This window comes from Harpia harpyja, chromosome 4 (genome assembly GCF_026419915.1).
Source record: "Harpia harpyja isolate bHarHar1 chromosome 4, bHarHar1 primary haplotype, whole genome shotgun sequence".
In the NCBI taxonomy this organism is placed as follows: Eukaryota; Metazoa; Chordata; class Aves; order Accipitriformes; family Accipitridae; genus Harpia; species Harpia harpyja.
Genome location: NC_068943.1, coordinates 53,578,987 through 53,605,733, shown reverse-complemented (window position 1 = coordinate 53,605,733; position 26,747 = coordinate 53,578,987). Strand labels below are relative to the sequence as shown.

Sequence of the window (26,747 nt, the reverse complement as noted above, 5' to 3'; positions counted from 1 at the left end):
ATCTGCACACTGTGCAAAGCAATCTAGATGAATGGATTCACAGCTTCCCTCTGAATCACGTGAAATCCAGAGAGATTAGACTGAGGAAAATGGACTTCTTGCATTTCTCATTTTTTTTATCAATAACAGAAAAAGGAAAAATAAACCAGAAGCAAGTCAGTCCAGAATATTCCTTCATTTTAAATGCAAAGCTTCAGACTACAGCTGAAGCTACTACTTTGGTATACAAGGGGCATTTAATTCTGGATTTTTGCTATGCCTTAGTAGTTTGCAAGAAGAGCCCTAACAAGATTTTTGTTTAAATGACTTTTAGATAACAGGCTTTTTAAAACCATGAGAAAGGACAGCCTGTGTTTACAAAAGTGACAACTCATCAAAGCAGAAACAATAGATGACAATGTGATTAACAAGCAAAGAGGAAAATGACGCAGAGAAAAGAGCAACACCCACAGCATTAAATATGACGGCCACTTACGCTTTTTCCAGAAATGCATCCCTTGACATGTTCTGTGCCAACAGATTTGTTGCCAAACTGAACACTTCATCTGACCATTCCTATAGAGAGAAAATTTGATTAAATGAGGTTTAGTTTAGATGTTTACTTACACAATGCAAAATATTTTTGAAAATTATATCGTTAGTAAAAAGGGCCTAATTAAAGTCTGAACTTGATTTTTCCAATTACAGCTTCCTTCCTCATCTGTGAGACCCGATTTTTCTCATGCTGCAAAAAAATGAAGACTTACAAATATTTTTTTAAAGATATCTTATTCCACTGAACTGAAAAAAAAAAATCATATGGATAAATGTCTGATGCAAAACACATTCAAGTTCCTGGAAGATGTGCAATAAATGCCCTAGAAGAATACATTTTCTTGTGTGTTGGACACTGTTCTGGTTGACATGCTAAGGATTAAAAAAGGAGCCTCTATATTACCATTCTTATAAAATGAAGTGGAAATGGGCTTAAATCCCTCTAAAGACAGACAGACCTGACAGGCTGGGCTACAGACCATAACATAGCAAGTCTCTTGCTTCAATGTCCCCTCTTGTAAGAGCTCGTTGTGAAAGCCTCTGCATCACTCTCTCTACAGATCATGAGGTAATTCAGACAAGAAATATCACACCTTATCTTTTATGGTGGATACCGAATTAAGAACTGTAAGTATTGGCTCTATCTAAGATCTTACCAGTCAACACAAGAAAAACGCCAAAAAAACCCAAACCAGCAGAAATATATAGAAATAATTTTAAATTATTCTGATATACAAGGAAGACGATGCAACTCCAAATAGAAAAGCTCCTTTTCCCCCCTCCTGTACATCCTTACACTGTGGTCCTACCCCTCACTAAATTATTTTTCCCTCTTGCTACCCCAACGTATGGAATAAATGTCCTCCAGCTGTTCATGGGAAACCTCCCATCTCTGCCTGCAGGCACTGCTCTTCCCATGGCTCTCCCTCACTTTTCCTTTATTTATTTTCCTGACTTATTTTTCCTCATTTCCATGCATGTTGCTTAAGTCCTTCCCTTAGGTCTCCGACCTTTCCCAGGTTCCCAGCAAGGCTGATCCATGATTATAATCTGAAGTTTAGACTCACTGCTTGTCCTGTCGCCCTCCTCCCTTGCAGGTCTATTCTGCAGCTTTTCATCGACAACTTCAGTGCATTTTGCCTTGCTAACTCAGTGTTTATTTAGAATCTTTAGTTGCAATCCTTTTTAATCACAACTGCAGTTTTGGATTGGCTTTGTTTCACCCCTTTAAAAGAAAGGGACATAAATAAGCAATGCCTTTGCAAACAATGTGTTTTGGTTTTGGTTTTTTTTTTTTCTTACTTGATGAAGTTTTCCAAGTTGTCATTCAAACTAAAATTGAGTTTCCTTTCATATCAGACCAGATCCAAAATTCCCACTGCCACACAGCCTCTCAGATGCATATACTCTCTCGGAGGTATTCCCTCTCCTTGCCTCTTCTTTTTCTTGAGGAAAAATACAAAAAAGAGGGGATTTCATTCTGACAAAAATTGATAGTGATGAAAAGTATCATTGACTTCCAATGAAACAAATGTTGCTACGTCACTTTGGAGCTTATGAATTTGTTTTACCTAAAAAGCCTCAGGTGACATCAGGTGACTAGGTGATTGATTTGATAGAGGTTCTGAAGTTATAGTTTTTTTCTATTTTTTTTAACATGCTAAGGTTTTTTTCCCTAAAGTTATCAGATCTTGTTCCTGAAACTGGTCTCACACAATTGCTCCCAGTGAGGAAGAGATAAGGCTACCTATATGCCTACTGTTATATGGGCCTTTGATATCCTTCAGCTATCAGATCCTTAAGTCCACCCCATTTACCCCCTCACCCCTAAGCAGCTCAGACAACACATCTCCCCATGACTTTTATTTCTGGCAGAGAAACCTTCCTCCCTCAGACACAGATTTGTTGTTCTGCAGGCAAACCACTTTTGCTGAGATAGTCTTCCCCTCCACCTCACGTGACCACTTCCATTTTTCTTCTTTAATTGTTTTTCCTTCTTAGGTCTAATTTGAAAAAAAACAGGGGTGTGAAAAAGAACAAGAGAAGGAGTTGGGTTCTTTAGCAACACAACTGCTTTGCTGTGACTCTTGGAACAGAGTGTGTATTAAGTGCAGCGTCTTTTTTTCTTCTTGGCAACTCATTTTTCTAGGCTCAAAATAGGCTCATCTTGTAAACACTTCTTTGTTTAGGCACTAATAGTAGCAGTTAAAACTTCTCCCTGTGACACTAGCGGCTGCAGAGATTAATAGCAATATAAAATATTATTTAGAAATTGAAAATACGTTGGCTTTTGAGAGAGCTTGATAGACTTTGTTTTGATCTTACTGGTTCTGCTGGGCTTAAAACTGAAGTATTTTGTAGAAATCAGAAGTAGGGCGCTTCAGGAGCATCCCACACCCCAGCTCATCCTTCTCTTTGTCCGAATGCTTGTTGACAGGAATATAAGGGGAACTCAGTTATTATGTGCCTGTCACAAGCATTATTTATATAAACAGTCTTGCCATGTTCCTTTGCTAGCTTTTCCTGGCTCTTCAAAGCAATCACATCGCTCTTGCCAAATATTCTAAGGGCTACCTGCAGGCTGAGCCATTTCTGACGATGCAGCTGCCAAGTCAACAAGTCACAAGCAACACTTGATCATTGCCTTTCCCATTTTAGGGTCTTCGTTCCAGCCACCACAGAGCTGCAGCCAAAAAACCAAGATCAGAAAATATGCCAAGGATCACATCATCTTTCCAGTCACTGGTCTGAACCCTCAGCAGGAGGGGAAACAACAGCCCTGAGCACTGACCCAAAGAAATAAAGGAGACGCTTTGGACTGACTTTGATGGGCTTGCACCAAGCTGTGAGCCAAGATGCATCTCACTGCTTTAGCTACCAAATGGCTCTGTTTCCTTGGTTTTGCTGCATGGTAGAGAGTAAAGCCCATACTCTAACTCTGTGCATGATGCGCTCTGCAGCTGTCTTTACCAGCAGCAGCGATTCCAGAAGGCAGTGCTCAGTGAGAGTGCTCCACAGGGTAGAAAGCTTTTGTGTGTAGAAAGAAAACAGCCTACTGCGGAAAGGCTATAAGACCCTCCGCATCACCATGGTAGCTGCAGACTCCTGTACAGATGCAATACAAAAGGAAAATATAAATCTGGGTATTTTGAAATAGGACTGTACTAATGCCAACAAACCATTTGCAAACTGGAAGTCTCTGATCCTGGTCGGTAGCGGAAGAACCCAGCCTTCCAACATTCAACTCTGAGCAAGTCACATCCATCATGATAAGAGCTCCCTGAGCTCGATCCCCTCTCGGCTACGTCCCATTACACCAATTCATATTTCTATAATTCCTGTGAACTTTACTAACAAATTATTTAACTGTTCTGTGCTTTGGCAGGTAGCGTATAAGCAGCAGTTCATTTGGAAATCTGTTGCTCAGTGAAGTAATTTCTCTCCTCTGTTACACGCATCAGGATACATACAGTAAGACATTTATCTCAACAGAAGAGATGAGACTTTTTTTCATAAGAAAAGACAGCACACATTCTTGAAAACACTTCCTTCAAATCAGAACTGACTATGTGTGAAGGCAATGTTTCTCGCACATTTGTTTTTGGTGGGAGGCTAACAAAGCAAGCTGCTGAAATTCTACACTTTTGGCATCCTTATGAATTTTATTTTTTAAAAAATGTATCAAATGGACATGAATTTATATGGTTTGTTTTACCATTTTGTTATACTGATCAAGCTCTTGAATATGCCTAAGCAGCTGGAAAAATAAAGGCCGGTGGTGGAAAGCATAGTATAGCACAACTTGTGAATCATCTTTGACTACATCATTTTACTTATGGAGGAATTAATCAGCTCTTAGTGATGGATCTGATCCAAAGCTCATCAAACTGAGGAGAAACAGATTTCCTTGGGCTCCGGATAGGGGTCTGTATGGCCAGGATGGACCAGTGTGGTGAGAACAGAGTTGGCATGAGAGGCACAAAAGAGAATGAGAGGAAAGAGATGGGAAAGATGGGATGTTCAATTTTGAAGTTACTGGATTTGGGAAGAGAATGAAATACTGTAGAGGAGACACAGAGGTTCACAGGTTGTACTTCTTCACATTGGGAACAGAGAGAGAGAAGAGGAGCATCCTCTCAGAATAGGGTTTGAGAATAAACTTCTTTCTTTATCCTGGCTTCTGCAGTGCTACGATTGTGGATGCTCACAAATCCTATCCCAAAAGAGGCACAGGCAACACCCATCTGAAAATAAGCAAGCACTGTATCAGTGCTACTTCTCTTCATCATCAAGACATGTCTAGCAATCTGCCTTTTAGACCATTACCTAATGAATTTCAAGCTGCATTCTTTGAACAAACCAGCTGCTGAGTGCCCTTCAGCTCATCACTAATGTACTTTAAACATTAGTTACTTTCTCCTGGAGGAATGCACATAAAACAGTACATCGTGACTACATCATCATTTCTAGCTCTTTATTTAGTTCACTTAGGAGCAAGTTGAATAGCCCAAGGCTCGTATTTTCATAATTTTTGCACAACTTGGCCAGTGGATGTGATGAACAGAGTTTGTAGCAGAACAGGAAGCCTTCTGCAAAGGAAGAAAACCACATAATCGAATAATTTTAACTGCCTCACCAAGACTGTTACAGTTTAGTTTGCCTTTCTCCTCCAAGGGAGGACTGATCAATACTTGTCACACAACTTGAAAAATAAGGTATCACAAATGAAAGGTTAATCTGAAAAATATTCATGCACTGAAAAGGGAAAGGTGGGGGAGTTTTCATTGGCACTTGCTTTCCCTGCAACATCAGTGAGAGGAACGGTCAAAATTTGCATGTGTGACGTTGAAAACGTCTTGTATTTACATGCCTTCTCGGACCTCCCTGATGTGCTTATTTATAATGACTCCTCCAAGTCACCACATGGGTCCTGGAGATGATAAGGACCAGATTCTGTGGTCTGGCTCATATAGAATTGGAAAACATGTTAAAGGAGGAAGAATTTTTAGATGCATTCAACAGTGATCAAACTCTGCTTTCATTGAAACAATCAGGATATTTAGCACAATTCTGGGGCAAGCACAGCTAATCTGCAATGCTTTGAAAATCCCATCCCCAGGCTACAGTGCCTGATGGATAAAATAGGAATTTATTTGGTCTACTGCATTTACAAATAACAAGGAAGACTTAGATTCTTAGTTACTCAGATTGTAGGAGTTACTCAGGATTTAGAACAGCCAAGCTCTTCTAAAACATGATTTTATCTACAGTATTTTTAAGGTTCCATGACCAAACAGAAAATGGCCCTAAAATACCAATTTCTGCACTGTTTTATCAAACAGGTTATGGTTCACTGATTGCTGGCTAAACAGGAAAGAGAAAAAGAAGGACATAAGCTTCTGATTTGGGTGATTTTCCCTCTTCCTTGGTAAGGGCTAACAATTTTTGCTGGTAAATCTTTAGCATACCTTTTCATTTTCCATCATATACTTAGTTGGTTTTTTTCCCCCTGAAGAGTTGTTTCAATTGCTTTCACTTTTGCAGCATTAAGATTTCTTAACCAGCCCTGTACAGTATAGCTGTGCGTTTTCAAGTCTGAAGATAGCACTTCCCACTCAGCAGTCCACCAATCACCACAAACAGATTTTGTTTCTATTCTTTCGTATCGAAGAAACAGTGGAAATTGTGGTTTTGCCAAGTTGACCAATTGGCTAATGAAGATTAGCAGACACAGAAACCTGGCAAGCAAAAATATATCTTCCTAGCTTAAGGCTTTTATCCTATGACCTTTTTTCACCTGGTCTGATCATCCTTGTTGCCTGTGAGGTGACAAAATAACTCCTTACTGTTTTTAAATAACAGCAGTCTACAGAAAAACTATCTTTTTAGCACAATCTAGTGGACTTGAGAAGGCAAACCGTACGAAAGTGTGTTCTGTGTGTGGTTATCTGGAGGCTGTCATCAGAGCGACCCATACGAATGGAGGTGGAAAGAGTAGCAGCTTTTGAATGCCAATTTGGAATAGATAAAGCAAAGAGCTCCCTCTTTATTAAACACAATTGAGTTGTATAGAAATTGGAAGAAGAAAAAAAACCAAACCCAAAACATGTACTAATATCAATTGGAACTCGCTTGGCAAGCACAACTGTGTTTTATGTGGTGTGTTGGACAGAAATGAAATGACTGTATACCTGCATGGAAAAAATACTTTGCTAAGGTAATGACGTTGACTACACAATTCTTATCAAGGGCTATCAGTAGGCAAAATACGATGCTTAAAATTGACCTTCAAACATTAACAGAAACATTCATGTGTGCAAGTTAACCAAGGTGTCTGACTGCTGACAAACTTGAGTATAAAAGGTAGAGCTGTAGATTCCCACGACTCTTATATAGGCCAACCTTAAAAAGTCAACTGTTTACAAACTTTGTTCTCACAGATGATCCATAATTCACACACACTTAGAACAAGCATAAAAGGGTGATAACTACTGAAAGATACTGAACTGTGTTCAGAGAGTCACAGTATACATCTTATAGCTGAGTAAAAATTTGCATGTACCATTATTTTCACAATACTTATTTGGGCTTTACAAGCAATGTTCTGAAGATAAGCACGCATATCAGGGGCATAAACTTTGCTGAATAAACTCCCCCCCCCCCCCCCCCCCCCCCCCCCGCCCCAAAATGATTGCACATTTCTTCTTGGGTACTGAGTGGCACAGCTCTATAACATAACAGAATTGAGGTTCATTTCATAACAATCTCCACCTTTATCTCCTTTATCCACATCTCAAAGCAACACTTCAAAAACATTAATTTTATATGACACAGATTAATGTATATTACCTTTGCTATATCCTCTTGGAATGCCACCAAGTTCAAGTACGATATATTGACCAGGTCTGGACCATAGACAACAGTTATCATTCGATTTTCCAGTCGACCTCCTAGATTCCCAGTATCCAACAGTTCGCGCAGTTTTGGATCCTGCAGGTAAATACATTACAAAATAGTGAAAAATCTTTTGCAAATACTTACACTAAAAGAGGTGATTATTTTTGCAAATACTGCAATTTTGAAAACTTGTGTTATTTGAACATTTTAAACATGATGGTATTAGGTTCTGATCCAGTTAATTATTCATTTAAAGTTATTAACCCAGAATAAAAAGAAAATCACTACTGTAAATCCTTCAAAGCCTTTGAGGTCTGTATTGGTACAGACTAAAAGCTGTCCAGTTGATGGCTGCACATTCCTATTCTCAGTTATTTTGCCTCAGAAGTTAAGCATACATAAACTGTTTTGCTTGTCAAAATAACAGTTTGTCCAAAGGCTACGGGCCTCAGCAGAGACATTCTCTATGATTTTAATGGATTTTAGATAAAACTCAAACTGAGAACTTAGTTTCTCCTGAAGAATTAAGACAACTGTCTGGAATTAACTGTCTTAAACACTGTGAAATGAATAATGGAATTTTGGTGATGCTCTCCTCTTTCTTCTTCATGTTCAAAAGGTCATGTATTATTTAACTTATGAGATGCATTCCATTTATATTGAGGTTTTGGTCTTTTTTTCAGGTTTATATCCAATATAGAATCATAGAATCATTTAGGTTGGAAAAGACCTTTAAGATCATTGAGTCCAACCATTAACCTAACACTTGCCAAGTCCACCACTAAACCATTCCCTAAGCACCACATCTACATGTCTTTTAAATACCTCCAGGGATGGCAACTCAAGCGCTTCCCTGGGCAGCCTGTTCCAATGCTTAATATAGAAATGACTACATGACATTTCTCTGAAGGAAAGATATAGTCAATGATTTTTATCAGCTAACAATAGCCTGAACCTCAGCTTTATTGGTAGCATAAGTATGTGAGAAAAAAAATTCAGGTTATTTTGTAACTCTACTAGTTTCTAAAAGGCTGCAGTATTTTCAAGAAATACACTCAGTGTTTTTCAAACTAAGAAAACTGCTTGGTCCTTGGCCTCAAGATGAAGCTTATAAAGGCAAAGACAGATGAAAAGAAGCCCTGCATGACTGAATTCAATCCTTTGAATAGGGCCAGTATAATTTGAAAGCTCGAGTTTCCTAAAAGGCAAGTTTTTTTCAGTCTGGTACAAATACGAAAAAATGGCCAGCAAATAGTATCACTATGGGATGACAGATTCTGTGCAGAGATCAAATGATTTCAAAACTGACACAAATATATACTGCAGTTTATATTTCACTCTCACATGAACATTTTTCCCCCACTGTCTGCACATTTAGTGTTTATGGTGCTTCTTAATATTTAATAACTTTTGAATAAGAATCTAAATCTCCACCGACTGTTACAAATTAAATTTAGTATAACAGGACAATAAGCTTAAGATGACAAAAAGGGCCATTTTTCATGGCTCTTGCAGGAAATCCTGCATCAAAAAGACCTCAGTCTAAAGGGCATCCCCTGATTGGTATCGTATCTGCTTCTAGGCAATGGAGTTATGTGTATGTTCACCAAATACTTCACAAGGTTTAGGAGAGCATTTTGAAGTGTGGTGCATTAACTGGAAAGAAAGTGCAAGGCTGTCTATCATAAAATGCTGAGCCTCATTAAATACTGGGTATGATGGCAAGTGTTGCAGGAAAACAGACAGAATAATCCTATCTGAGGGCTCTGTAAAGAAGGAATATGATTGTGCTCTGAGACAAAGACGATTTCATGCATAAACAAGTTAATGACAGGCTTTCACATAAGAGAAAAACAGAAGAGGGATATAAAAATAGTAGTTGCATTCCAGAGATGAGGATATGAAGGAGAAAGACAAAGAAATTGCATAATTTACATTGAGGAGAAAAGCTAGAGAAATGCCCTGAAGATGCTAAGTTAGTGGTGGTATATTACTAGATGGGTTACTTTCTCTTTTATTTACAGGCTGAATGTTACAAAGCTTTGTTTAATTTCTCTGGGAGATGATAATTCATCCGCTTTTTACTCTCTACTGTTTCAAACCCCAAATCAGACTGATAAATGCTACCCCTCAAGGGCCTGTCTGGGAAGAGCATCATTCTTTCTGAACTCAAACTGAACAGGACTGTCTATCTGGTTTTATTCTCTTTCACATATTTGTCATTCCTTTCTTCCTTTCCCTGGCTGAACCTCTTGCTCAGTTTCACTCTTGGTGATGAACTGCAATTATATCAACAAAAGAAGAAAGAAGATAACCTTCTCCCTTCGTATTTATAGTCACCTATAGGATAGAGTATGATCCATCATAGAGACAATTAGTCTAAGATACGCATTAGCCATGCATCACAGAATAAAAATGAAACATATTTGAAATTGGATGTTTTTTCAAAGCAAATTCATCAAAAGAAAAGTTATCTGGAACTGGCTCAGTAAGGTTCTTAGAAGTGCAGACTAAGTGGCCAATCAGGTAATGTGAGTATGAATTTGGTCTTCCAAATGACAGGATTTTTCTCCAGGTTTTAAAGGCAAGAAATTAGACAGACCATCCTCTTTGGGTTGCTGGGTTTGCATGTGTAAAATGTTGAATTATTCTATTCTGTTTAAGAGTTGTCTAACAAAATTTGAAGTGCACAGTCCCTTACAGCAATACATTATCTGGCCATCATCTAGCACCTATTAATAAAGGGCATACACTGCATATCCTGGGCTATCTCAGAGTTACCTGCAATGTGCTCCACAGACTTAAGAGATACTTTTATTATAAGTTCAGTGGAAGAGAATAATTTTGATACTAACAGGATTCACACCCTTTTTGACCCCTGCCATAGGTGTATTTGCCCTTTAAGGATGACAGATACATTTCGACTTGTCAGTGACAACTTAGCCCTTAGCTGATGATCTAGGTCATATTATTTGGTCCTTAGATCAAAAGTTCTCAAACTTAGATACCAACGCACACTGTGAGCTCTTCACATTCCTCATGAACAGCTCTGCTCCCTTATTACCACACTTAGCTGTGAACACTACTAAGGAGATGAGCAAAATACCCTTTATCAAAATCTTGAAGACTGTTGAAGCTCTATGAATCAAAGCCCTTTTTAAAATGTCAGCAAGTTTTCCTGTGGAGATGATAGGAAAGCACATGGAAAAAAAGCAGCAAGACCAAATTTAGCTTCTTTTATGTAAATCGGATTACTTTGATTTTGATAATTCCATTTTGGGGAACGAGCGTGAAAGTCTGCTGCTCTTTGGAGCTGCATTTGATATACTGGCTCATGAGCGGACAAATTGGTTTTTGGCATAAGCTGTTTGATAGACTAGGGCCTTATTATGAATACTGAACTCTTTGAGAGACATTCAGAACAATTATACCTATTGAATATTCATTATAGTCATTTTTGAACACCTGAGCTACTGATGCTGTAGCACATTAGGGAACATGCCCATGGGATGCTCAATGAACAGCAGGCTATTGACAATGCCCATGTAACTCATGGAAGTTCCCTTCGTAGCGCAATGATTTGTCTGCTTTGATGTTTTCTGACAAAGGAGCATTCTTTTGCCTCTTTTACTCAAAAGGTCTAGGTGTCAGCTTGCTTTTTCCCTTCCACTGAAATTTAGCAGGATCTTCAGCTCAAGGACTGCCTAAATACTTGCCCTGAAACCAGGTCAGGAAAGCCAGTGTTTCTGATGGGACACCTCTGTGGTTAAAGTGCTGACAGATTCCCGGAGGGAGATGTAAATTGTGAGCAGGCAAATGCAGAGGAGGTGACAAGGGCGGTTATTGGCAGCACAAACAGGTTTAGAATCCATTAAAAATCAGCTTAACCATGTCAAATTGAGGCAGGAGCTGGCCAGAGGACTATCTGCTCATTTGGTAAAAAGCCTTCCCTGTTTGGTTCTGCTGTCTTGACAAAACTATCAGAAGAAAATATACTTAAAATCAATCCAAAACAAAAACAGGAAATAGAAAAAAATAGCAAGAAACACACAAAAAATAATAAAAGCTTATGGAATTCTTACAACTTCAACGACCAAACGCTGAATAATCATGTTTTGTTAGAAACCAGGATCCTGCAGACAGATGGATAAAAATATATTTCAATCAGACTTCCAAAACTTTCTCCTATTGTATTTTCCTTTTGCTGGAAATCATAAAAATAATGTAAACTTAAAGAGGCTACTCAGCCACATTAATGACAATCACAGTGAAGACTGCTTTCAGCTGTGGTTGGTGTTATTAAAATGTAGCTATTAACACCGAAATCCCAATTAGCCTGTGCTCTGCACATTACAGTAAATGCTGTAACATCTTTTAATAGTATCTCCAGCTCTTTTAAACTTTTTTTCTGAAAACTTGCAACAAACCATCTGTCTGCAAAAATTTTCTGCTTTTTTAATACATTGCCATACATATATATAAAAGGCTGCCCTGCAGTTCAGTAAAACTCCAACACTGATTTAAACACACCAAGGGGCAGCAGGTCAGGCAAGGTTTCACCTCAGAAGTAACGCACCACCTTTTGTTACTAATGCTTCTCAAAGCTGCAGCACCATCTCTGAGAGCAGCTGCCTCTGATCCCAGACCTAAATTAAACAGTAAAAGAACCTGTCCAATGCTAAAGATTTTCCTCAGGTTTTGATAGTTACAGACAATGTGATGGCCAAACTGTGTGATATCAAAAGACTCAGCCAGAACTTCTGAGTTGCTAGAACAGTTGTGCAATTAAAGTATAAGAAATTTTTCAGTGTTTGAAGACATTAATTTACAATGCAAGAAATCTAAAGGAGTCATTATGGACTACTCTACATGTATAGACGATATACAGTGTGTACTATATTATCTATAGAACATTCACTCTTGTGCATGCAAAATGCCATATAATCCCTGCCCCCTAACAGCTATCAACTGAAATTATTTTCTCACACATCTTATGCAGTAAAACATTGCCTTTAAGATGTCAATTAAATACTTGAGTCCTACTGAAGCTATAGCCATAAAAGGGGTCCCCAAACCTCCAAAAAGTAGATGTCTTAAAAAACCCCAGCAAAACAACCCCAAACCAAACCCTACACACAAACTCAGTGTTTATCAGCTATTTTCATTACTTCTGTCAATCTGACTTGCAATTTCCAAATGCTTCCTGTTTCTGGTACTAAATACATGCTATACTCCTTACTTTAAAGCACTGTGTATAATGAAGCAAAAGTTTCTTTCATTAAGGCAGGGTTGGACAGAATTACACATTTTGCCGTAGATTTTTAAACTATATTACATAGCTATAAGGGTACTTCAGAATTCCTTAGACTCTGTACCATAATTCCAAATTGTTATATTTGTGTCACGTTAACTTCAGGAGAGATCTGAAACAAAAATGGCAACAGACTTCCACCTTAGTTTCACGCTCTTCAGAATAAGATTTCCAAGCATTCAAAACTACATTTATATTTTTCTAGCTCTCTGTGTACCCCAGGAGAGGGGAGATCGGAGGGAAAGAAACGTAATTAGCTAGCTACATATGCAAAGAGTCTTCCAAAGCACAAAACTCAAGTTCATGCTTAAATTATACAAAGAACCTTGCTAAAATAGGACTTTACATTGTGACTCTGTCAAAGGCAAAACTCCCACAGATTTTCTTCAAATAGAACGACATCTTATGTTCAGGAATGCCTTATCACAGAGTGTTTATCAACAAAAATGTATATACATACACATATATATATATAGCATGTATATTTCATGTATTCGACCCACATCTCAAAAGAGCAGATCTTAACACTTTAAGCACCAGGTTAAGTTGCTGTTGTAGGGGCAGTAGAAGTAAGAAACACTAAGTGTCCCTTAAAATCAGACCACTTACCCCTATAACTAGCCAAGGACTTCCACAGACTTCCCAAGCCTCAGCTCCGCTGAAGTGATCCAACTGAACTCTGTAGTGAAAGCTGCCCAGCACAGAAGACCAAATAAGGGTAGGAATTGCTTTCTAATACTCTGTTGAAATGATTTTGTACCAGCTGTGGTAGCTAAAGCACACAGTTCTGGTCTGCAAGACTTCTTGGGTTCATGATGATGCTTAAGATTTGCTTCTTATCTTTGTCTCTACCGGTTAAGTGTCTCATCTTGTCCAGTCACTCCATCTGCATCTACAGCCAAGCAAGAAGTGAAGCACCTCCCTAGGCAGGTATTTCCTGTCTCTGACACCTGTGTCAGAGAGGAATAAATTACACACCTGACAGTCTGTTCTCTGCCTAGCAAGTACACCAAGTGCAGGTGCAAGCCGTTTACAGGAGAAATCTAACTTCTGGAGGTGAGACAATCCCACAGCAAGTGTCACACCCCAAACCTCTCCTTGCAAAGGGACCCTCACTCTGCATTGCCTCTTAAGCAGCTGTGAACCGCTGCAGTACACCAGCATGACCCTCAGAAACAAAGTGCTCTTGCTAACCAGCTTAAATTTACTGTTAGAAATCCCAATACAGATTTCAAAGCTGGTTCAAATACCCTTTCTGTCACACATCACCTAGCAACAGTACAGGACTAAGAACTTCCCATCAAGTGGATTGACAGACTCATCCTTCAAAGAAACGCATCTTTCTTCTCTCTCTCCTTCCTTTGTTGAGACCAAAGTCAAAACTATCAAGTTTATCTTTCAGCAATCCCTTTCACTGATTAAAGAGAATGTCCATACATGGGAATCACACCTACAAAACTCAACGACAGGATTTTGTCTGTCTTCCTTAATGACAGTCATGTGAAATGAATATACTCCAATTACTACATCAAAGATACTCAAAACAGTATTCTCCAAACTCTCTTTTCTATTATTACACAGAATTCACAGGAAGTTTGATATTTAAATATATTCATTTATATCAAGTCATTCTTACCAAATTCATTACCATTAAACCAGAAATACATTTAGTCCAATAAAGACAAAAACTGCACTATGGTGTTAATACAAATGTGTCTTCATAGATTTCACAAAAGTGTATCAGATCAATCTATGACCAAAATATTTGCAAATACTTCTTCTTTAAAATTTTTCCTAATTTCTAGGATTTCAGAATGGATTCCAAATTTTGCGTGATATCACCATAGCTACCTATGCACAGAAATAGAGCCAGTATCTTGTTTAAACACCCCAGTCATCAAGAGACCATTTTTGTGCAAACTAAGTCAGTGTGTACAACAGAAAAGGATGTTTCTTTAAAAATTACCCTCAATAATCTAAACTGGTCTTAAATTGACCATCTGCTCAGTTAATATGGTGGAATATTTCTAGAGTATTAGGTAAAAGGAATCAGAAATGCTTTAGACGAAAAGTCAGTCCCTGGGGAAGGAGATCCGAGACATCCACCGACTTCTAGGACAGATCTTGCTTGGTACATGCAGCAATACTGAATGCCTCAGATGCAACTAAAAACCAAGGGCTATTCTTCCCATAGAAATTATCAGGGATGAAAGGATACCATAAATTATACATCAAACAGTCAATCCTGATTAACTCTCTGAAACATTTATTCCAGAACAACAATTGCTTTTCCCAAAATAGCTTAATCTAATTCTGTGCCTGAAGTAAGAACATCAATACATCAAGTTTACCAGGAACAGGTTATGAAGAACAGTTAAGCTACTTCTTTTTCTACGATGTAAAACTTTTGAGGAAGAGAGAATATGTGCCTGCATAAAACATACTTTTCTTTGGTAGAGAAGTAAGAGGTAAGCAAATCTATACATGTATAAATGATATTTAACTTTGGAAAGGAGAGGACTGTGTCAATATGTATTTCCAAATATAATTCTAACTTTGAGTTCTGAAAATGCGGGATGAATTCAGAGATTTCACGTTGACCTTCTACAATAACTACAGTGCAAGACATGGAATATTTAAAAACATAAAATGTTATTAATCAGTGTTTTTATAATACTTATGGACACCCCAAAAAATGGTTAAGTATTATGTCAGCAACCAGGTCAAGGGGACAGAACACATCCTTAGCAAGTTCGCAGATGACACCAAGCCGGAGGGAGCAGCTGATGTGCTGGAGAGCAAGGCTGATAGGTCCCTTCCAACCTACAATTTTCTACGACACCATGATTTCTGTACCAGATGTGACCACCTGTGTTACAAGAATTTACTGGAGACAACACTATAAACTTACTGATAGATATTCAGCACCAGCTTCGCCAAAAATGCTATTTCTCCTTACAGTACAAAATCAGATTGACTTCTGGGAGAAAGGGAGGGATATACCCAAATGATGTCAACTTCAACGCCGTATTTGGTGAAAACAGCATTTTATATAAAATACAAAGAGAATGAATTGTATGTGCTAAGGAAAAGCCTGGGTGACAAAAATAGGGCCACCTCATTCTTCTTTTTCTGACCTTTCTCACAGTTCCAGTGATCCAAATCCAGCTTCCCTGGGTCTCTCATGCTCTCATGACAGAACATTAAGCAAATATTCAGCCTGCATATTTGTTTAGTTCTCCTTCTCAATGTCCATATTTCTCAGATTTATTTTTTTTTAGGTTCATGGTATTTAAGTTTTAAATCGATTGCAAGACTGTGTGCTCTAACAAAAACCATGTGATAGTATAAACCACCTAACCAAAATCAGACCAAATCTGTTATTTTTCAGTCCTTTTGGATGTGGCTGCAATTAACACAAAAGTACTTTATATCTCACAGTGTAAATCTTAATTTGAATGAAAATTTACAAAAGGCAAAATACATAGAAGCTACACCCATGCACAATCTTCCTCTAGATGTTTTCTAACTCATGAACATTTTTATCAATTTTTATTAGCTGCAGATGGTTCATTATTTTAAAAATGACCTTAAGCACACACATTTCCTTTCACTGCTTTTCTTTTCTCAAAGTACTTTGAGATTTTCTTCAATATAATTTTAAAGGAAGAGATGAAAAGATGGCAGAGAAAAGAAACTTCTCTCATTTTCATGTTACTTTTGTTAACTCATTTTCTTTGGTCTGTATGAGACTATTGGAACTATAAAAAGTCTTAGAATTAAATGATTTCTACAGCAGGTTGCACAGCACATAAGGGCAGGAATATCTGGAACAGCAGCTTAATTTTCACTTATCTATAAATCTCGTATGCATTGTTCTTCAAATTCTGAATTGCTGTGTCGAGTTATTTTAATAGGGTTATTTCGGAGGTTGAGGTACAATCAGCTATTCATTTATACATAATTTGTAAAAATCTAAGATGCTTGGAATGAGCTGAATGAGAGGTATTGCATGAATGCCCACTACACTTTTTGGAGTGCTCCATAAGGGCTGGAGTACGATCACTTGCATTTTAATGCATTTTTTTAGCTGGTGGAAGTATGTACATCCAGACGGTCTGTAATGCTGAATGCACCAACTACCCACCCCGTATAAAAATAACAGATGAAACACAGAAAGCTATAATTGAAAACATCTGACTAATGAGCTGTTTATTATTGCAACATTTCAGACACACTCATCAGGAGGAAAAAAAAAAGAGAGAGAGAGAGATCCTTTTTGGCCATGCTAGCGTTATTTTGTTCTATCTTACCTGTTTGAGAGACATGTTTTGCTACATTTTTTTGAATTGCAAAGTCATACGGGATGCTTATTGCTAAAGGTTTCAATTTACCTGATTTTAATTATTGCACTCACTATTCCCATTACCTTTAAGTATTTAATTCTAGGAAACTCATTTGCATTTTTGCAGCAAAGAAAAATAAACTGTTTCAATGATGATGCAGCAACAGTCATAATTTTTTCCTTCTTGGACTGTACCAGATACTCAGCTCCTGCAAATCAGACTGTGAGCTTACAACAGACTCTTAATGGCACATCTATTTAACCACTGACTGCCAATGACAAGTTCTTATGCACTGTCACTTGTCACAAAACCTTCACTACATCTTATTACATATCAGTAACAATAATTCAGAAGTAGAATACATTTAGGCTCTTGAAATTTGAAAATTGGTGCAAAATTAGCCAGCATAGATGAAACTACTTCCTACAGATCTCAAGAGAGTTGTCCTGGCTCATGGTGACTGTCTAGCTCAATGGGAAGTGGAGCCAGGGTACCACAAAGACAAGGGAGCGCTCATTAACTGAGTTGTGCCTTGTCTCTGAAAACATAACTACAACCATAAAATCAACTAAAAAAACCACATGGCAAAATCATACACCAGGAAGCGGAGCCAGGGTACCACAAAGACAAGGGAGCGCTCATTAGCTGAGTGGTGCCTTGTCCCTGAAAACATAACTACAACCATAAAATCAACTAAAAAAAACACATGGCAAAATCATACACCAGATGCCACTGCTTCGGATGGTAAAGTTAAGAGAGAGGAAGTAATGTACAATCAAAACAAATTATTTAAGATTGCTTTTTAAAAGATGCTTGGCTTCAATTTACTCCAGAGAGGATGATCTTCTGTAAGTACAGTTTAACTTTTTATATAAATATGTAACAGAAAAAGACTAGAAACAGACTCCTATTTTAGAAGACAACATGAATACTGAAAAAAAGTAAAATCTACAAGGAGTATGACTAAGAACTACAAGTATGGTTTTTTTGGCTGAGGAGAGAGAGAAAACAATGAATAAATGCAGAAACTGGAGTTGGGTGGTTGTATGACAAGATTAATTTTACTACCTGTGAAAGTACAGGAAACGTGTTCAGTCATTGCTAGGAAAAGAACATCCAAACACTAATGTCTTTGGCAAGCAGCTGCAGAGAGGAGGAATTCTTCAAGGGATGCCATGGACATTATTTTAAGCAGTTGGTTTTGTACTCTATGGTTTTGAGAAATAATTGATGAAGGGGATATAAAAAGGGTGGCTGGATCAATTTGAGATCAGACTCAAAGACGAACTTAACACATCAACTTGGAGAACAGTCCTGATGGAAATTCCGAGTACTACATACTTATGAGCCGCCAAACAATGTGAGAATACCAAGATAAGGATGATGGAAAATCAGTGCAAGAAGAAAGTGATGGAAATGGTCCCAAAAGAAAATGGACTATATGGCATGAGGTCCACATGAAGAAAAATCCAGCTGCAGACATTTGGTGCAGTGAGCAACTTTGTGCATCTGAATTATTCACGTGTTATATAACAAAAATTCACTCATAGATACATGTCTCCGCCTACACATCTGCAGATATGGAGTACTAAGACAACTATATTTAGAAGTAGTATCAGCAGTAACACCCAGCTTGGTCCTTCAAGCTTGTCCATTTCTATTAGTTTTTCTTATGGTTCATAGGAAAACCAACAGGGGCAATAGTTGTTGCTCTTTAAGAAGCAGACAATACTCAGTTAACACCTCTTCAGTTAAAAACAACTGCATCCTTGATACCCATTGATGGCTCTTTCCCACAGTGGAAATAATTAAACGGCACTTTGGGAAAGTGCGAGGAGCCGAAGGATATTTGCCCCCTCAAAACCTCCCAAGATTTTGTGAACTTTGAAACCCCTTGTCTAAGTACCCCTACCAGCTGATGCACTGAAATTAAGAGATAACTGGAATTCTACGTTAACTCACATCCTTAACAACTCTCCTCAATTCAAAGAGGTTAACCTGGATTTACAGTAGTTGAGAAAGGGTAAAAATTGGCAGAAGTTTGACAGTTATTATTTTTAAACGTGCCTTGTACAAACCATGGCAACTTGCGAAGAATTCAATTTTTCACATTTAGAAGGTGGATCAGCACTTCTCTTCCTAATATCACTTGCTAAGTGCCAGAGAGACTTCTAGTTATCCAAGAATTTAATGAACTACATCCAACAATTTCAGGCTGTTTCATTTAGATAAGAGGCTTTCCAACTTAAAGGATAAAACAGCCTTCAAGGCAGTGGAAAATAAAACACATTTCGATGTGTATAAACTACCCAAGCAGTTAGTTAATTCTAAAAATCACATTTTAGCTGGGGGAAGTCGATTAAATAGGCTTGGCATGCAAGCTGCAGACCAGAAGAGTGCACGGGAGGCTGGGAAGTCCTGCAAAAACTCCAGGCCACGCTTTGTGCTCCCCCTTGGCCATATTTCCCAAGGATCCCCAGCAGAGTATTTGACTGAGCAAAACTATGCACTCCAGGGTTTGACCAAAATATTTCTGAAAGGTTATGAAGTCCAATGCTTTTCAAAAAGGGAATTAAAAATATTTTGTGCACATAAGATTATGGCACTAAGGGTACAGTTTATCCATTTGGATCCTTTCCAACACATCCCTGGAAAAACAAATAGTTAGAAAGCACGCAATTTGGAAAGGAATATTCTACAAATATGAGAATATCCTACACGTCACTTCCCCAAAACAACATCATTTGACACTATGAGTTTTAAAGTACAGTTTGCATGAAGATGTATCTTCAGCGGACACTAACTTCAAGACAGAATTTAATAGTCCCTCTAAAATATTTCTGTTGTTGGAGCTAGATTTTCAGCTATTTTAAAACAGTACCTGGTGTTTATGCAGTAACTTATATATTTTTTTTCATTCAGTCTTATCAGACAAACCAAACTGCATAAAGCATTTACCCACAGAAAACATTAGTGAAAGTAAAATGGTCCTTTTGACATGACAAACCAGTGAGGTGTTATATCAGACCACACTCGTTCATGACATGAATGCTAGTCCGTAGATGATTTAACATGGTATTTAAATATACCAAATCATGTAAGGTGTGCCCTTTGCTGTGGAAGACATCTGTTTCTGAAACACTCTTTTGTCTCTCCAGCTAAGGTGGGGAGCTGTTGTATTCGCAGTGCAAAGCCAATTTCAACAATGATCAACTGCCAGCAAGGAGCAGGAGACAGGAAGATCGGCTGAAAGTGCAGTGATTGTAGGAAGACTGATGAAGCCAGGGTTTAGTCTAAAGCTGAAAGGATTTAAGGGTTTTGAATCAGACTGTCAGGGAATGAGATGCACCGTTAAATCCCTGATGCTGCAACTTGCTAAAATTGGTTATCCAGAAACACACACACCTCTTTCTCTGTGCAACAGGCTGCAGGACCAAGCAAAGATAGTGTGATGCTGACCTCCAACAGTAATTGTAATTCAGCTCTACCACACAGTTCTTACGTTTTACAGCACACATTATTATAATGCGTTCATACCTTGCATTTCTTGAGTTCTTTTTTTAACGCCTTCCCCCCCTGTCCTTTAACAGGAAATAAGGAAACAAACACAAAACCTGGACATCGCTTGTGATAACAGAGGTAAATTGAATTCTTCTCTCTTTTGCTGCTTTTAAAGTCTACTGAATTTCATTTTTCTTATATTCCCATCAACAGCTCTTGCCTCACTGAAAGTGTTAACACAGCAGAAGTCTTTTTTTCTTTAAAATATTTTTAGAAAGAGAAATAAATGTATGCTTCATACTTACACATCTGAATAGACTCTGAAGTGATGAAGCATATAACCTCATTGCATTAACAGGAATAGAGTTAAGACTTTCCCTTTCTTGCATGATTATGTAGCTGAGGATGCTACTTTGAAAAGCCAGAAGAACCCATCCCCATACTGGTTTACAGTAGGAGTATATCTTGCAATAGAAAATGGCACAATGACCCTTATGTATTTATACCTTCTGGAATTTAAAAGCGTCAAGATAAATCTGACTAATAATTCTGACAGCAAGGTAGTGCTTCCCACTGACCACATCTGAGGCCCCCTCATCATGCAAGGAGTTTGGGAGGGGATGCTGCAGTTTAACCATCCCCCATCAAGCAGCTGGGGGGAGGGTGGTTTCATGTCATATATGTATATATTTTTTTATTTCTTTATTCACTTCTCCTCCAGTGCAGTCTCTCCTTCCAGTGTTATCACTGTTTTCTCCTCTCTGGTGGTGAAGGCATTACTATATTATTTTTCTTTCTAGATTTCAGTGTATAATGCCTCCAAAGACGACACAGAGGTGACATCTGTATGCCTCTGCTATGAGGCAGAAGTAACATGCCTTAGGTCTGCTAAAGATTTAAGTACCCTTTGAAAATTTATAAAGGTGACAATTTCAATTCTGTGGAGACGTATGCGACTGCTGAACGCAGTGTGTATAGAAAATCATGGAGCAAATGCTCTGCTGGTGTGAAATAATGGCATCTGTTTCCCCCAGGTCAGGGCCTCACATCACTTCAGTGCTGAACTTGGACTGCTCTGGTCTAGCCTTATTATTGTACATAAATAGATCCTAAGAGCTAATGCAGTGCACTGCATTTCTATTCTTTGCAATGTGTATGCAACATACAACATTAACCTGTTGTTTTACACCATATAAGAAAACCATGCTGTTCTGTTATTTTTTTTATAACTACAAAAAGTCTATGGAAGCTTTCTGTAATTTTCTCTTACATTTAACTTTTCAAGGGAGACTTATTATAGAAAACTGAATCCCAACAGTACTTTGAAAAACTCTTCTAAGTCTGTGAAATCGGATCCTTATAGCAGCCTTGCTAACAAGGCTACCTGGAATGAGAGTGACTCCCAACCACTAACACATGCAAAACGCTTGACTTACCCCACAAACAAAACAAACCCCCTACAGATAAAAATCTTGCGTGTAATGGATTGATATTATAAATAGAGAGATCAATAGTGCCTGGAGTCAGCCTGAATACTTAAATTAATGACTCTCCAAAATAGCAGTAATACAAGGCCGTGTGGCACATGCTGGCACCTACCTGAGACTATAGAGCGTGAGCAATACGGGGTCAAAGTCATCTAGGGACCTTTTTCCCCCCCTTTCCATATTTTCCATACCATTTAGATACTTAAATAGGTTAGGGTTTGTTTTATTTGTTTGGTTGGCTTTTTTGAAAAAAGGACCTAAATTCATGTCTTTGGCAATCTGGAATCCTTTGAGAATATTGTATATTATTTATATTTATATAATAAAATATATACATATTTATATAACATAATTTATATTGGCATCATGATCTGTTTTTAATCTTTATACACTGTAGTGGTGCTTGTGGCATCTGCCCCTTTCTGTGACTGTTTGAAAGTGGTTACTCACTGTGCAAGCACAAGTAACAACAGGGACTAAATTCTGAATAAATTTTTAAATGTCTATTTTGATTTTGATTTTGTTTTTAATCCTGTCTCATAAATAAGCTACTAGAGGAAGGGAACAACAATAGGTTTTGAAAGAGGGCTAAACGTAACATTGGGAAACTTACTATTTGGGCAGGAAAAGAAGTACAGCCTTACACCTTCCCTTGGAAAAATACTGTGCCCAATAAAACAAATGGTGAATGGAAGTATGCTTGAGCAAAGTTCTGGGCAGAATTCCCAGAAGAAATTTATTTTTGGCTTATCAAGTTTCTAATTTGTTTTTTAAACCAGGCTATTGAATAGGTATAAATCTCCTGAATGGTATGAAACTCACTATAGAGATAGAAACTTTTAGACTACAGTGGATGTCATCTACCCGGATAGCTGACCTACTGAGTCCTGTAACTGTAGTTCTAATGAGATACTACAGTAGCTTGTCCAAAATCAGAATCATACTAATGTTTCAGACGGATTTGAAAAAATTTAAAAAACAGAAAAACCCCAACCTACCAACGCTGGTATTTTCAGCATTAATACAAAAGAACAGAGAAATTTAAATTACGTAAAGTTAGGATGATTGACACAAATAAACTTACTACTGCCCCCAAACTGGTTTGCTATAGCCTGCCATTTTGCTGGAATCTTTAGCAAACACATCTTAATGCCACAGATTTCATTTCTTCATGTTTTCCATCATTTAGCACCATCAGGCAGGTTACAGCCTAATCCGATACAGCTTTTCTCTGCCAGCCCTAAATAAAATGGAATTTCCGTGTTCTTCATTTTACCTTTGCTCAGCCTTCAAACTTTGGAAACTTGATCCTTATTTTTTTGATACCATGCCTGGCTTGTCATTCTCTGAAAACAAGCGTAGTACAGAGAGTCTGATTCAGCTGTCTAAAGAGCAATTGCATGCAATATCAATGTCACTCCTCACAGCAACTGTAGGATCAACTCTCCTTACAATCTGTAAAGCCACTCTATTGCCTCATTGGATGGTCTCACAGAATAAAGAGTGATACACAGAAAAAAAATCAGATCAAAATTAATACTGAGTTGGGACAAATAAGAAAAATTGTTTGAAATTTTTTAAACACATATGTTTCCTTTTAAAAAAAAGCACTTGCAAATGGCAAGTCTACAGCAATCCCAGATGACGTTTTTGACAAGAGTATTGGGTCAGTTTTTGTCTCAGTGCCTGACTCTTCTGCTGCCATTTTGCAAGCCATTTGAATTTTTCTTTGCTGCTTCTGTCTGTAAAACACGCCTAAGGATACCCATGTCTTCTGTCAAGGATCCTGTCATCTCTAAAGCTGGAAAGTGCTATCTAAGCTCTTGATTCATTTGGTACCTTCCAATGAAAAGCTCCACTTTTCTTGACAGATCTAAAGTGCATAGTATCTAATGATATCCTCCTTCATCTTCCTGACAGTGCCTCTTCTCAAACTCTCTTTTCATTTCTTTAGGTTTTGTTCTTTGGATCTTACTCAGCCTTTATGAAATTTGGTATAACAAACCAAACTACATCATTCTTCTTAGAAGTCAAGGAAAATCATGGCCCAGTTCTTAGCTGTTGGCTACGCTTGCTATAAGACTGTGAGGGGAATACTCATACAACCTACATGTAATCCCAGAGAGGCATGTAATCCCAGAGAGGTTACCAGAGAGATGGTTCTCCCAGATCAGTTATTTAGTGTTATATGATAATACTCGAATGCCCTCAATTCCCTGGACATCCCATTGGAGTCAGGAAGCTTGGCTCAGACCAGATCCTTGTGGTGCCACACGCAGAGACTCTGCACTTTCTTTCAGAAACCTATAAATGTAACAGCAAGTTCACACTCCAGTGAAAGGAATGAAATAGATGGAGAAGGAGAGCATGGAGCACAACAAACTTACTTGCTTTTTACTGCACTCAGTACAACCTCTACCGATATGCAAGCCAGTGCCTTTGAGATGAACAAGCTGCTCCGGAAGGACACCCGCTGACTTCATGAACTAAGAGAAACTAACAAACTGAACAGGTCTCAGCTAATTTTGTGATAAGGAGAAAACTGAAATCTTGCATCTTGAAAAATGAGGAAAAGAAAAAGACTTTCTTAGACACATCAACATGAGTTTTCTGATGCTTCTCTTGAGACGTCCTCCAAGTTCCTTTCCAGACAATGAAGTATGCTTACTGTTTCAAAGGAAAACAAATGTCTATCGAAAAACAAGTTCCTAGTTTTTAAAAGCTCAGAACAGCTCAACATGCTTTTTCCCCTCAGATCAAGTCTCAGCAGCAGTTGAGCAAATACCTGACCATAGCATATTTTATTAAATCACCTGTCAGGCAAATTCTCTTTCGCCTTTAAAAAAACCACAGCCACGCACAAAAAAGGGGGAAAAAAGAAAAGTAAAATAGGATGAACTTTTCTAGGTGGATTTCTACAAAGATTGCTTAAAAGAGCTTCCAAACACTAAATTAATGCCATTAATGGAAGGACGATGCAAGTGGACTTAAGAGATGCTGAACGTAACATACAAATATAGCCTAGGGACTGGCTGACTGCCTGCAGTGTGAGCAGCCCACGCTGCGAACCATATCCACCTACCTTCTGGTTCATTTTGCCGTGTCTAGACAGAAGTGGTATAAAACATTTACAAAGTAATACAGCAAAATTACAGAATAAAATCTGAATTTAAAGCTTTGCTCAAAAAGTAGCTCAAATACTGTGTGGCTTAAGTTCAGCATTCACTAAAGGACAGCCCTGGGATTCACCTTGTCCTCCAAACCCCCAAGCCATCAGGACAGAGAAGCTGCTGGAGCCCACCACAGCTCCCCTCTTGCCCTACAGGTTCAGTCTGCTTTCAAAGCCAGGATATGCTCTTAAATTTCACCTTGCAACTACAGGGAATGTAGCTGTGGGGTGCTCAGCTGCCCTGCAAAACAGGCATGGTTTTAGGACACCAGTTCTAGTGACAACCAGATGTTGTACATGCAAATGTGGTGCCATCTTACCCAGTGAACAGGAAGGGCTGTGTTCAGGAATTCAGTGTAGTGACTGATGGACTTTGACAATAAAAGAGCATTTGGGATGAACTACGCTGGTACTCTTGCAGAAATGAAGCCATATCATGGAGAACAAACTGTATTAACACTTGCTTTTGTGAATAATCCCATTGATTTTAACATGAAAGCCTGAATGAGTAAGTCCCACATTCACATGACAACAAAGAAAAGCAGATGCCCACAGAATACAGGAAGAGTTAGGTAGGTGTGGGCTGCTTTAATGTGATGTTCTTAGAATATAATAGTCATGGGGCGATGGCTTCCCACCAACACAAGAGTAATTAGGCAATATGGAATCAAGCCATGAAGAAGTAAAATGTCTGCCCCTTCCTCCTCTTGCTTTAATGGTGCTGATTTCTCTCGTGATCTTTAGCGGGAGCTTTGCAGAAGAAGAGAATTAGCCCAGAACAAGGCGAGAGATAAGTATTATGAGTTGCAGTTTATCCCTAACTTTCTGGTATAATTCCTGTTGATGGCGGGAGCTGTGCACACACCCAGGGTGTAAACAGGCTGTCCGGTTCAGCAAAACACTAAAGCAGATGCTTAATTGAAGCATCTGAGTAGTCCCATTAAAATCAGTGTACTGCAGATTCACAAGATACCCAGAAATTTCACTTTGGGTTTGTTCTGGTGTTTTAAAGGACTTCAGTTATATTTACATTTATTATAAGAACCCTTTACATTTCCAGTGTGGCTTGAATGGGCTTTCATATAAAGAAAACCAGTTGGGTTTTTTCCTTGTTTTAATGTACCTGTTTCTGACATACTTCTTTTTCAAAGGTGTGATGTTTTAACATAGGCTTATGAAAAAACAAATGCTATTTAGAGAAGGGTATACATTTTTGTAAGAGCTCTGATTTAAAAGGGCTAAAAATAAGCCCTTAAAATCTTTGAAGAATTATATTGCTCAGGTACAAAATACTGAGAAAACTGATTATTTTTCAGGCAGAAGAAGAAATGAGTAAGTGGCTTTGATGTTTATAAGGCAATGTCACTTTCTTTTCCCTTTCCAAGCCTTATTTTAAATATTCAGATTTGAAAATAGCAAGAAGCCTCTCCATGTCTTTAGACACAAAGAATGAAATATTTCATAAGAGAAACAGAAAGGTTTTCTGCTAACCCATATGCTGT

General features: G+C 38.2%; 1 protein-coding gene across 2 annotated transcripts in view; it reads right to left on the bottom strand.

Annotated features, from left to right (window-relative positions):
- PLCB1 (phospholipase C beta 1) overlaps positions 1-26,747 on the bottom strand; it is a 420,728-nt gene that overhangs the window by 156,349 nt on the left and 237,632 nt on the right. For both annotated transcript variants that reach the window (XM_052784065.1, XM_052784066.1), the window contains exons 4-5: positions 7,384-7,524; positions 476-555 (exon numbers count right to left, since the gene is read on the bottom strand). In XM_052784065.1, the coding sequence (XP_052640025.1) occupies positions 476-555; positions 7,384-7,524 (221 nt within the window). The remainder of the gene's footprint in view (positions 1-475; positions 556-7,383; positions 7,525-26,747) is intronic.